The 13,996-nt window shown below is 44.4% G+C and overlaps 1 protein-coding gene across 2 annotated transcripts in view; it reads left to right on the top strand.

The window, feature by feature from the left end:
- Positions 1 to 11,083, top strand: part of DHX30 (DExH-box helicase 30) — a 176,616-nt gene extending 165,533 nt beyond the window's left edge. For both annotated transcript variants that reach the window (XM_030196609.1, XM_030196598.1), the window contains 3 exons: positions 744 to 847; positions 5,903 to 6,039; positions 9,438 to 11,083. In XM_030196609.1, the coding sequence (XP_030052469.1) occupies positions 744 to 847; positions 5,903 to 6,039; positions 9,438 to 9,688 (492 nt within the window). In that variant the 3' untranslated portion in view covers positions 9,689 to 11,083. The remainder of the gene's footprint in view (positions 1 to 743; positions 848 to 5,902; positions 6,040 to 9,437) is intronic.
- The last annotated feature ends 2,913 nt before the right edge of the window (positions 11,084 to 13,996 follow it).

Raw genomic sequence — 13,996 nt, 5'->3', positions numbered from 1 at the left:
TACTATTGCACACTGTGTGGCCACTAGTGCTGTGTATATACACTTATTTATTTTAGTATTCCTTTCCAGTGGCAGTTCAAGGTGAGTTACATTCATGTACAGTAGTCCCCTTTCCCCAGAGAGCTTACAGTCTGTTTGTAGCTGAGGTTCTGGAGGGTGAGGCCACAAAGAGTGTTGGTACAATTCAGACGCTGGTTTCTCTGGTTTCTAGCCTGCTGCTCTAACCACTAGGCTACTCCACTCTGTTTATTATTATTGTGGATATAGGCAACATATCTAGCACACAGCTGCCAAACTTGACTAGGAACTGGGGATGACTGATTTATTTAGCATTTCTTCTTTCATATAGACAGAAGGGGAAAACAGTCAATAAATTAAGCACTAAAGCAATAGCAACACAGTGTCATGTCATTTTTCCAGTTGGGGGAGATGAGGATGTGAGATGATCAGTCACTTGGACGTTTTGAAATAACTCCTAGATCCAAAGAAATGTTGTCATGACTTGGCCTATATTTTACTGATGAGAGAATATCTGGTACCATTTTTATAAAGTAAAAAGTATATTATTTCCCAGTGTGGCATTACTTATGTACTTACGCAATATGATGGGATGAATGACACATTTTTCTTGATAAAATGACACTATGCTTTCAAGAGCATCAGCATTACCTGAATTACTTGGGATCTTCGTTCTGGAAAATTCTCTTCTGTGTGATAGAACATCAGCTACTTTCCCTTTCCAGGTGAAGCAAGGCAAAGTGACCAAGCAAGGAAAGTTGAAGCCCAGCAGCCTGAATTATAGGACCAAGAGTGGACCTGTTCTTCTTCATAAGTCAACTATCAACAGGCAAGTACTGAACAAATGAGGTGAAGCAGCCATGTGGTCCTCATTACACACTGAGGGTAGCCAGGAGAGGAGATTGCTTCTAGCATACCCATGAAAGAAGAATAGTTTAGAAGGGAGAAAGATACAGCCCCAGGACTAAAATTAGGGTAATTTGTTCTGTTTACTGTTCTCTCTTGACAAGCAGGATGATATTATCTACACATTCGATGGCATCAACATGGGCTCTGTCAGAATTCAGAAAGACAAGTATTAAGATCTGCTTTAAGTTGAAGGGGTGAGACAGCCAAGTAGAGGCATGGCAGTGTGCACCCCCACAATGAAACCAAAAGGCAGGGAACCATGTGTTAAATAAAAACTGTAATATAAATGTATTGTAACTGGACAGCGTGAACCTTGAGAACCTGATGTGTTATGGTTTGAGCACATTCTGTGTCACCATACAACCGTTATAAATTGCATGTGGTTTGTCCTGTACATACAGTAAAATCTCCTGTCATGGCATACGAGAGTGCTTTGTAGGCACTTCAAGGTTTTTGTTTGTTTTATTGGCCTAACAGTCACTTCCTACAGTGCTAAGCTTTAGTTAAGCCTTCAGTTGCATCTGCCTAGGAATTTTCCCCCCTTATTTTCATCTCTCTTCCAACTCAACCCTGTTGTTACAGTGAAAGGCTTTGGCCAGGAGCCAGAAGCTGTGCACTTTCCATTTTGTGGCCAGTTTAGAGCCAAATCGGGCCATGAGGCTGAGCAGCTCTCTCAGTGGCCATGAGCACTTATCTTTGTAGTATGGCCATCCCCAGCTAGTTGGGGGGAGGGGCACAGATGAACCAAGTCCATCCACTTGGCAGTATACAGTGTTGCCAATGGGCTCCCCGAGAATTCTCTTTCATATAATGGACAGATAATTAACACATTAATATCACAAATATGTCTATACCATTACAACGGTACAAAGCTATAAAGTATAGAATAAAATGTTAGCACATCAACTTCTGAGTAAGAAATGGATCATGAGATATTTGCTCCTCTGCCTCTCCGAGTAGCAGTCATTTATCGATCCCCTGATAAGTCCCTTTCTACCTTTCTCACTGACTTTGATGCCTGGCTTTCCTTCTTTCTTGAAACTTCATCTCCTTCCCTCATTCTTGGGGATTTTAACATTCATGCTAAACATTCATGATCCATCTGACACTTATGCTTCTCAGTTTCTTGCTTTAACATCCTCTTTCAATCTTCAACTGTGCTCCACTGCCCCCACACACCAGAATGGCCACTGTCTTGATCTTATCCTCTTCTCAAACTGCTCACTCTCCAGTTTCTGTGCCTCAACTCTTCCCTCTCTGACCATCATTTGATAACTTTCACACTTAACACCCTCCTCCCCAGTCCCGTCCAATCTTAACCAATACATTTAGGATTCTTCAGGCTATTGACCCTTCTACTCTGTCCTCCAGTGTTTCAAATCTCTTCTCTACCACTATGTTATCCAAGTCTGTCAATGAGGCTGTCTCTTCCTATAATACTATTCTCTTCTCTGCTCTGGATACTCTCGCTCCTCCCATTCCCTGTTCTGACCTCTAGAATCCACTACCTACATTCCTGTGCACGCTCTGCCGAATGCCTTTGGGTGAAATCCCGTGCCCATGCTGACTTCATACATTTCAAATTCTTGCTGACCTCCTTCCAGTCTGCTCTTTTACTTGCCAAACAGGACTATTACATCCAGTTGACAAATTCTCTTGGCTCAACCCCTCGACGTCTCTTTGCCACACTGAACTCTCTCCTCAAAGTGCCTTCACCTCCAACCCCCCCCCCCCCCCCCCTTCACTTTCCCCCCACACTCTGGCTGAGTACTTTCATGATAAGGTTCACAAGATTAAACTTGAATTCTCAACCAGGTCACCTCCATCTCTCCTTCCCTTAGTCCATTCTCTCAACCATCCAACCCCTGCCTCCTTTTCTTCCTTTTCTGAAATCATTGAAGAGGAAACTACACATCTTCTTTCCTCCTCGAATCTAACTACCTGTTCCTCTGATCCTATTCCCACCCATCTACTTAACACTATCTGTCCTACTGTCATCCCTTTTGTCTGTCATATCCTCAATCTTTCACTATCCACTGCGACTGTTCCTGATGCCTTCAAACGTGCCGTAGTCACACCACTCCTTAACCTTCATTGGACCCTACCTGTCCTTCCAACTACCGCCCCATCTCCCACCTCCCTTTCCTATCCAAGATACTTGAATGTGCTGTTGACCGCCGTTGCCTTGACTTTCTTTCATCTCAAGCTATTCTTGATCCACTAAAATCTGGTTTTCGCCCCCTTTATTCAACTGAAACAGCACTTGCTAAAGTCTCCAGTGATCTGTTACTGGCCAGATCCAAAGGTCTCTATTCTATCCTCATCCTTCTTGATCTATGTGCTGTTTTTGACACTGTTGATCACAGCCTACTCCTTGATACGCTGTCCTCACTTGGATTTCAGGGCTCTGTTCTTCCCTGGTTGTTTTCTTATCTCTCCCAGCGTACCTTTAGTGTATACTCTAGTGGATCCTCCTCTACTTCTATCCCACTGTCAGTTGGTGTACCTCAGGGATCTGTCCTAGGACTTCTTCTTTTCTCCATCTATTCTTCTTCCCTTGGTACTCTGATCTCATCCCATCTTTACGCTGATGATTCCCAGATCTACCTCTCCACACCAGAAATCTCAGCAGGAATCCAGGCCAAAGTATCAGCCTGCCTGGATGTCTCAGCGCCATCTGAAACTAAACATGACCAAGACTGAGCTTCTTATCTTACCCCCTAAACCAACCTCTCCTCTTCCCCCATTCTCTATTTCTGAGGATAACACACTCACCCTTCCTGTCTCATCAGCTCGTAACCTTGGGGTCATCTTCGACTCCTCCCTCTCCTCTGCACATATTCAGCAGACTGCTAAAACCTGTTGTTTCTTTCTCTATAATATCAGCAAAATTCACCCTTTCCTTTCTAAGCACACTACCAGAACCCTCATCCACACTCTTACCACCTCTCCCTTAGACTATTGCAACTTGCTTCTCACAGGTCTCCCACTTAGCCATCTCTCTCCTCTTCAATCTGTTCAAAGTTCTGCTGCACGACTAATATTCCACCAGTGTTGTTATGCTCATATTAGCCCTCTCCTCAAGTCACTTCACTGGCTTCCTATCCATTTCCGCATACAGTTCAAACTCCTCTTATTGACCTATAAGTGCCTTCACTCTGCAGCTCCTCAGTACCTCTCTCTCTCTCCCTACATTCCTCCCCGGGAACTCTGTTCACTGGGTAAATCTCTCTTATCTGCACCCTTCTCCTCCACTGCTAACTCCAGACTCCGTTCCTTTTATCTTGCTGCACCATATGCCTGGAATAGACTTCCTGAGCCGGTTCGTCAAGCTCCATCTCTGGCCGTCTTCAAATCTAAGCTAAAAGCCCACCTTTTTGATGGTGCTTTTAACTCCTAACCCTTATTCACTTGTTCAGAATCTTTATTTTATCATCCTCACTTTAATATTCCCTTATCTCTTGTTTTTCCTGTTTGTCTGTCCTAATTAAGATTGTAAGCTCTGTCAAGCAGGGACTGTCTCTTCATGTTCAAGTGTATAGCTTCTGCGTACATCTAGTAGCGCTATAGAAATGATAATTAGTAGTAGTAGTAGTATATTCCTAATGTTAAACAAAATATGTCCTTAACTACTCTGCTCAGAACAATTGTGGACCTAAATCTAGCAACTTAATATTATCTTAATTTATAATATCTAGTCTAAATCATCTCTGTTAAATTCATAGGTGAATACATATTCAATTTATTCTCATATCTATATTTAAAAAAAAAATGTAATGCGGATTTGATACACCACCTTTCTGTGATACATCCAGAGCAGCTTACACTTTCTCTACCTCTAGTGGGCTCACAGTCTTTTGTAGCTGGGGCAATAGAGGGTTAAGTGACTTGCCCAGAGTCACGAGCTGCAGTGGGAATCAAACCCAGTTCTCAGACTGCTGCACTAACCATTAGGCTACATCTCCACTCCACTTTCTCACAGTTCTGAAATACTTGGGTATGTTTTGGTGGAGGGCGCAAAGGGGCACTGTCCTGTTAGTGGAGTACGTTGGAAAATAGTTTGCACTACCCAAGAGGATAGCAGGGCTGTGGGCCTGAGGGAGCTACAATAATGGCAGTGGCCTGTGTGGATCTTGGGACAGAAAAAGTCAGTATGCTGGATAAATTGGTTTGTACAGGCTGCTGGAGGGACTGAATAGCTGTCGGAGGTTGGGAGAAAAAAAAAAGTTGAGGTTGGCTGACCTGGTGTCCATTTCCAGTGTTTCAGGGGAGAAAGCTTTGACAGTGCAGAATTCAACACTTAACCGAATAAGACAGACAGATTCAAGATAGGACTGTGTTTTATGTGGTCCTTTTTATCTGGTTAAGTGCTGACTCCACCCCTGGGCTGCCCACAAAATAGCTTGGTTTGGCTTGAGTACTAACAGTATATTCAGCAGCACTATCGGGTTACATGCCACTGAATATACCCGGTTAGTCCCAGGCAAGCAATTTAAATGGCCAGGAGCCGTTTAAGTCACTTTGAATATAAGTTTTTAAAATAGTGGCTCTGCACACCCACCTGAAGTTCCTTCCTAAAGTTGCGGTGGTGTTCCATCTTAACCAATCAACAGTCCTTCCAACTTTTTTTTCCTAAACCTCATGCCCACTGAAGTGAAAGCATACTGCACATTTTGGACTACAAGAGAGCCTTGGCTTTCTATCTGGAGTGGACTAAAGCCCATTAAAAGTTTACCCAGCTTTTGCTTCTGTTGACCCAAGTAGCTTGGGGCCTGTCGTCCACAAACGCACAGTTTCCAATTGGCTAGCAGACTGCATTTCCTTGACCTGCTACAGGTAGGTAACTTAAATTTCACTACCAAAATCCTGTCTGCTGTGACTCTGCTTCTGCTGGATTTTGCTCGTTAGTTTGAGGAGTGGAAATGCTGGGGATGGAGTATGAAATATTGATGGTCGTGCTTAATCTTCTGTTTAGGGATACCCAGCTCCGGAGCTCTTGGTTGACCTATTTCTTGGCAGTGAAGTCCAACAGGAATGTGTTTGTGCGCGATTCCTCTGTCGTGCACCCTCTGGCGGTACTACTGCTAACCGACAGTAAATTCCAAGTTCGAGGTGAGTATCGCAGGCTGTTTCTAGAGCAGAAACATTAAGAACAGATCCATTCTGCCAGCTGGGGTAAAAATGATTACTGTATAGAGTTGTGGCTACCCTTATTCATCTCTGTAGAGTCATCTTGAACAGTAAGTATTAAATATTAAAGCACTAGTAAAAAAAACCCCGTTTCTGATGCAAATGAAACGGGGGCTAGCAAGGTTTTCTTCAGAGTGTGCATGTGGGAGTGTGTGTGTCCCTGCCCTCTGCCCTCTCTCCCTCCCCCCTCCGAGTCCAGTCCTTCAGTGTTGTTTCCTGCTGTTCTGTGTTTTTGTTACAGAGAGAGTGAGGGCATCTCTCTCCCCTCCCCCCTCTGAGTCCTTCACTGTTTCATGGGATTTCCTGCTGTGCTGTTTTCCTTCACTCATGGGGAAACCGGATATCTCTGGCACTTCACACTTCCGGCTGGAGGCTTCAGTGGTGCCTTTTATATATATAGATGAATTTTCTTGAAAGTAAGCTGCCTTTGGAATCTATAGTTTACTGTATAACGTTCCAAATTAGACATATTGCATTCCTCTGTTCATGTAATATGATTGTAAAACATTTACATAAGTACATAAGTATTGCCATACTGGGACAGACCAAAGGTCCATCAAACCCAGCATCCTGTTTCCAACAGTGGCCAATCCAGGTCACAAATACCTGACAAGATCCCAAAAAAGCACAAAACATTTTATACTGCTTATTTATTTATTTGTTGCATTTGTACCCCACAATATCCCAGAAATCGTGGATTTTCCTCAAGTCCATTTAATAATGGTCTATGGACTTTTCCTTTAGGAAGCCGTCCAAACCTTTTTTAAACTCCGCTAAGCTAAACTCTGGAATTCATTGCCAGAGAATGTGGTAAAGGCGGTTAATTACACGTTGAGTGAAGAAAATTTTTTCCCTGATTCGTTTTAAATTTACTACATTGTAGCTTCATCGCATGCCCCCTAGTCCTAGTATTTTTGGAAAGCATAAACAGACGCTTCACATCTACCCGTTCAACTCCACTCATTATTTTATAGACCTCTATCATATCTGCCCTCAGCTGCCTTTTCTCCAAGCTGATGAGCCCTAGCCGCTTTAGCCTTTCCTCATAGGGAAGTCGTCCCATCCCCTTTATCATTTTCTTCGCCCTTCTCTGCACCTTTTCTAATTCCACTATATCTTTTTTGAGATGCGGCGACCCGAATTTAACACAATATTCAAGGTGCGGTCGCACCATGGAACGATACAAAGGCATTATAACATCCTCATTTTTGTTTTCCATTCCTTTCCTAATAATACCTAACATTCTATTTGCTTTCTTAGCCACAGCAGCACACTGAGCAGAAGGTTTCAACGTATCATCAACGACAACACCTAGATCCCTTTCTTGGTCCGTGACTCCTAACATGGAACCTTGCCATGACGTAACTATAATTCGGGTTCCTCTTTCCCAAATGCTTCACTTTGCACTTGCTCACATTAAATGTCATCTGCCATTTAGACTCCCAGTCTCGTAAGGTCCTCTTGTAATTTTTCACAATCCTCCCGCGATTTTACGACTTTGAATAACTTTGTGTCATCAGCAAATTTAATTACCTCACTAGTTACTTCCATCTCTAGGTCATTTATAAATATGTTAAAAAGCAGCGGTCCTAGCACACACCCCTGGGGAACCCCACTAACTACCCTTCTCCATTGAGAATACTGACCATTTAACCCTACTCTCTGATTTCTATCTTTTAACCAGTTTTTAATCCACAATAGAACACTACCTCCTATCCCATGACTCTCCAATTTCCTCTGGAGTCTTTCATGAGGTACTTTGTCAAACGCCTTCTGAAAATCCAGATACACAATATCAACCGGCTCACCTTTAGCCACATGTTTGTTCACCCCTTCAAAAAAATATAGTAGATTGGTGAGACAAGATTTCCCTTCACTAAATCCATGTTGACTTTGTCTCATTAATCCATGCTTTTGAATATGCTCTGTAATTTTGTTCTTAATAATAGTGTCTACCATTTTGCCCGGCACCAACATCAGACTCACCGGTCTATAATTTCCTGGATCTCCTCTGGAACCTTTTTAAAAAATCGGCGTTACATTGGCCACCTTCCAATCTTCCGGTACCACGCTTGATTTTAAGGAAAAATTGCATATTACTGACAATAGCTCCGCAAGCTCATTTTTCAGTTCTATCAGTACTCTGGGATGAATACCATCCAGTCCAGGAGATTTGCGACTCTTCAGTTTGTAGGACTGCCCCATTACATACTCCAGGTTTACAGAGAATTAGTTAAGTTTCTCCGACTCGTCAGCTTCGAATACCATTTTTAGCACCGGTATCCCACCCAAATCATCCTCGGTGAAGACCGAAGCAAAGGATTCATTTAATCTCTCCGCTACGGCTTTGCCTTCCCTGATCACCCCTTTTACTCCTTGGTCATCTAGGGTCCAACCGATTCTTTTGCCAGCTTCCTGCTTTTAATAAACCTGCTTCAGGGTCCACAATACCGGGGATCTACAGACAGCACTCCAGCTTTGAGAAGCACTGGCCATCGTTGGTCCTGGGGGATCCTGCTCTTGTTTACGAAGCTGGTTCACTACAACCTCGCTACAAGTTCTTTAAAGATGTGCATTGCTTACTGAAAGTTTTGAATATTTGCACTATTTAATTTGAACACTTTATGGGTGATATATCTGCACATGAATGGAAGGTTTTTGCTGATGATTAAGAGTGGATCTTGATTGATCACATACAGCTCTATAAATCATTAGATTTGGAGCTTTTTGAGACTTTTTCTTCCTATTTTTTTTAAATTTGTCTCCTTTTGTGAAGTGGAACATGCTATTTTGAGGTTGTATTGATTTTATATTTCCACACCCTTAGTTGGATTTTGCAGTAGTTTCTTAGTGTAGAGGCATGCAGGTATGTTTATGTTCATGGATATTTATTGAGGACATACTGAAAGCCAGATCTTTGTGAATATACTGCCCACATTAGTGAGCTGAGAATCGAATACACCTTGTAGAAAGTAAGGTGAAGATATCTGGGTTTCTGTGTGCCACAAATATAAAAAGAAGAGCTTGCTTCCAGGACATATGAAAAGTGATGGGGAAATGTCTTGTTTGTGCCCAGCTGTCTGTGAATGCTTCTTTGGTGTTGTGCCTGGAGAGTAGCTGGAAGCAGGCATTAGTGTTAGAGTATTACTGCTTCCCATGCCCTTTAAATCAGTGGCATGCACTGCCTACTGCCTTCTTGGCGTTCATATTTCTCATGCATATTCATTATGGATATCCTGAAAACCTGACTGGCCAGGTGGTCTCTGTGAGCTGGGTTTAAAACCACTGCTTTAATTAACACTTCTGTTCTCTTTCCGCAGATGAGGGCTGCCAGGCAGTTCTGTATCTGAATGACAGCTATCTCCTGAAGATGAAAAGCGACTCACGCACGGTGGCTTTGCTTACTGATTTTCGCCAGGTGATCTGCAGGATGGTGGAGACCTGCCTGCAGCACGAGCTTGCCGCTGTTCCCCAGGCCCTGCAGCAGGAGCACAGTCAATTGCTTGACATACTTGTGCAGCTGTTAAACAGCTCAACGTATAGCTGTTCAGAGACAGCAGTGGAGGAATGAATGGGACTTGTAATTTGCACAGACCTGAGTACACACATTGCTATTTACTTTAAATAAAAGTTAATTTATGCTCTGAGTTAATTTCTGTTTATGGGAGGCTTTTGTAACTCTAATGGATTTTGAGGATGAGCCAAAGAAGAACACACATCATGTCGCTATATAGCTGCAGGACTTTGGTGGTACATTTTTTTGGTTTAGCAATGCAACAGAGTGAATTTAGCCCCCCGTAGCGCTGTGGTGGACGGTGCTGTGCAGAAGCCATGGAAGAAAATTGGAGACAGTGAAACATCTTCAGGAAGTGATTGAAATGTAAGTGTGCCACGGTCTCAGGAAGGAAATTATAATTTTTGGTTCTCGTTGGGAGGGACTATTGCACATGTACATCTGGTTTATCAGTTGTGAATAAGAGTGTACTGCATCTGTTGCCACTCCATGGTGCTGGCTTGTTCCTTGCTGGCAGTGTACTGTACATCTGCAGCTTACTTCGTGAGGAACTGCCTTCTACACAGTTGTGCTTTTCCCTTTAACCCATGGTTACTGGTGCCATAGGGGTTGGTCTCCTTTTCCTTCTAGACAAAGCAGGAAGAGACTCCCACAAGTTCTCTGAAAACCTGCATGCAATACTTAAAAAAAATGTCCAGTTTTTCAGCAGTGGAGACAGAGCAATAATGAAACCATTATTATGCTGGTGCAAACATTCTGGGTCCTGATCATCTAAGCTGTGGGAAATGTTCCCCTCAGAGATTACCAGTCTTTTTCTGCATGGAGCTTTTTCCAGGCAAAACAACAAACATAGTTTTGAACATCCAAAATTATATGTTCTGTCGCCTCCCCAGACCTAACCCCACCAAGAAAGTGGGCAGGTTTCCTAATTCAGCGGGTAAAATGCTACTTTGGTGGTGGAAATGGTTTTGATTATTGCTCTTGTAATGCCCAGGACAGCAGTTTCAGCTGGACACGGCCTTATCGTTCACCTGGAGAAATGCTGTTAACAGTACCTCTATTTTCATGGTAAGAAACCAGGCTGCGAATGATATTTGTATTATGTAAAGCTGTGATTAACCTTTGTCTAGATCTGTATGATGGATGTATATATAGTTATTACAAGAGATGCTTTTACAGCACATCTGTGGGCCCTTTTTCATTGTTCAAAAGGAATCTAAGATCCCAGTATATGTGGTCTTTTCAGAGTCATGTAATTAGACTGCAGATTGACTTACAGTAATTGTTTATTGTGTAAGTCACACTGTTTAAACAAAACAAGTGATCATTTTCCATACTGTATTCTAGCTTTCCTAGAGCATATGGCATTGCTTTGCTTCATTAGAAAACCAAGGCTATAGAATGCCACTTGCTCATGTTTACTCAGAAGCATTTATAAAATATACATCAACATGTTGGACAATAAAAAGTGAAAAGCTCCATTACGGGCTGGAGATGTTATCTATGTAGCAGTCATAAGTAGAGAGCTGCATGGGAACGGGGATAGTGGAAATCCCACAGGAATCCCCTCCAGGTCCACAGGGATGGACCAGGTCCTGTGGGGTTCCCACAGAAGTGTAGGTGAGCCGAGCTTTGCCTGACCTCCCCTGGGCCTCAGGGTGCTCTCCCTGAATGTACCTCAATACACCCTGGTGATCTAGTAGCCTCTTCAGGGCAGGAAAAAATCCTCTCTCTTTTCCTGCCCTGAAGAGGCCACTAGACCACCAAGATGTATTGAGGTACATTCAGGGAGAGCACCCTGAGGCCCAGGGGAGGTCAGGCAAAGCTCGGCTCACCTACACTTCTGTGGGAACTCAAACTGGAGGGGAGGTAGATAGATGGAGTCGTCTGTAGATGGGTGGGTGGAAGGGGGCTATAAAAAGGGTGGAGGGAGTGGAGGTGCAGGAAAGAGGGAAAAAGATTGGTAAGAGGGAGAAGGGAAAAGGGGAAACAGAACCTATGAGAAAGGAGGGGAGGGGGATATGCTGCTCTTGAATGGGAAAGGGGAGGGACATGCTGCTCATGGATGTTTGCTTTTTTGGAAATGTGTAGTTTTTAAAAATGTTGTATTTAGCAGAGTACGGAAGAAAATGATATATGTTACTTTTACCAATATTTTTACTGCATATAGAATCTGGCTTTCTTGGGGGGTGGGGGGGAGGGAGGTCAAGGTGACTGTGGTGCAACAGGGCCTGGGCTGGGTGGGCCGGGATGGAGGAGCTTACTTGCAGTGGAGACAGGTTAGATTCTGGCTTGGATGAGTTAGATTTCTATCCCCATGCAACTCTCTCTTCACAAGCCATGGAGCGGAGAAGGAGACCCTGCAACTGCACAGCACTTGCTGAATCAAGGACATAGCTGTAGCAGGATTTAGAGGGACTTAAATATGGCTGACGACTACCGTGACAAGGTGCAGAAGATCAACCTCAAATTCACCACTAAGCCGCCTCCTCCTCACCCTTTAACCCACTCCCTCAACCAACCAACCCAGGCCTCCTCCTCTTTTCCTGATGTCACCGAGGAGGAAACCGCCCACCTTCTTTCCTCCTTGAACTGCACCACCTGTTCTTCTGAACCCATCCCCACCAACTTACTTAACACCATCTCTCCTACTGTCACCCCCCCCCCCCACCTGTGCCTTGCCAAATCCAAGGGTCATGTGGAGGAGTGGCCTAGTGGTTAGGGTGGTGGACTTTGGTCCTGGGGAACTGAGTTCGATTCCCGGCATAGGCAGCTCCTTGTGACTCTGGGCAAGTCACTTAACCCTCCATTGCCTGCCGCATTGAGCCTGCCATGAGTGGGAAAGCGCGGGGTACAAATGTAACAAAAATAAAATAAAAATATCCTCAACCTCTCTCCACTGCAACTGTCCCTGACACCTTCAAGCATGCTGTAGTCACACCACTCCTAAAAAAAAACCTTCACTAGACCTTACCTGTCCTTTCAACTACCGCCCCATTTCCCTCTTGCCCTTCCTCTCCAAGATGTTCACAGCCGTTGCCTTGATTTTTCTCTCCTCTCATGCCATCCTTGATCCGCTTCAATCCGGCTTTCGCCCTCTACACTCGACAGAAACAGCACTATCTAAAGTCTGTAATGACCTGTTCCTTGCCAAATCCAAATGTCATTACTCCATCCTCATCCTCCTTGACCTATCCGCCGCTTTTGACACTGTCCTCATTTGGATTCCAGGGCTCTGTCCTCTCCTGGTTCTCTTATCTCTCCCACCGTACCTTCAGAGTACGTTCTCATGGATCTTCCTCCACCTCCATCCCACTCTCTGTTGGGAGTTCCTCAGGGATCTGTCCTTGGACCCCTTCTTTTCTCAATCTACACCTCTTCCCTGGGCTCGCTGATCTCATCTCATGGTTTCCAATATCATCTTTATGCGGTTGACACCCAGCTTTCTCTCTCCACACCAGACATCACTGCGGAAACCCAGGCCAAAGTATCGGCCTGCTTATCTGACATTGCTGCATGGATGTCCAACTGCCACCTGAAACTGAACATGTCCAAGACCGAGCTTATCGTCTTTCCACCAAAACCCACTTCTCCTCTTCCTCCACTCTATCTCAGTTGATGGCACCCTCATCCTCCCTGTTTCATCTACCCACAACCTTGGAGTCATCTTCGACTCCTCCCTCTCCTTCTCTGTGCATATCCAGCAGATAGCCAAGACCTGTCGCTTCTTTCTCTATAACATCAGCAAAATTCGCCCTTTCCTCTCTGAGCCCACCACCTGAACACTCGTCCACTCTCTCATTACCTCTCGCCTTGACTACTGCAACCTACTCCTCACTGGCCTCCCACTTAGCCATCTATCCCCCCTACAATCCGTTCAGAACTCTGCTGCACGTCTTATCTTCCGCCAGGACCGATATGCCCATATCACCCCTCTCCTCAAGTCACTTCACTGGCTTCCGATCAGGTACCGCATACAGTTCAAGCTTCTCCTACTTACCTACAAATGCACTAGATCTGCAGCCCCTCATTACCTGTCTACCCTCATCTTCCCTTAAGTTCCTACCCGAAACCTCCGCTCACAGGTCAAATCCCTCCTCTCAGTACTCTTCTCCACCACTGCCAACTCCAGGCTCCGCCCTTTCTGCCTCGCCTCTCCCTATACCTGAAATAAGCTTCCTGAGACCATACGCCAAGCCCCCTCCCTGCCCATCTTCAAATTCTTACTCAAAGCCCACCTCTTCAATGTCGCCTTCGGCATATAGCCATTATACCTCCATTCAGGATATCTAGACTGCCCCCACTTGACATTTTGTCCTTTAGACTGTAAGCTGCTTTGAGCAGGGACTGGCCTTCTTTGTTAAA

Source organism: Microcaecilia unicolor, chromosome 1, assembly GCF_901765095.1.
Source record: "Microcaecilia unicolor chromosome 1, aMicUni1.1, whole genome shotgun sequence".
NCBI lineage: Eukaryota > Metazoa > Chordata > Amphibia > Gymnophiona > Siphonopidae > Microcaecilia > Microcaecilia unicolor.
The sequence above is the reverse complement of the archived record's forward strand: the minus strand, read 5'-3'. Positions and strand labels throughout refer to the sequence as shown.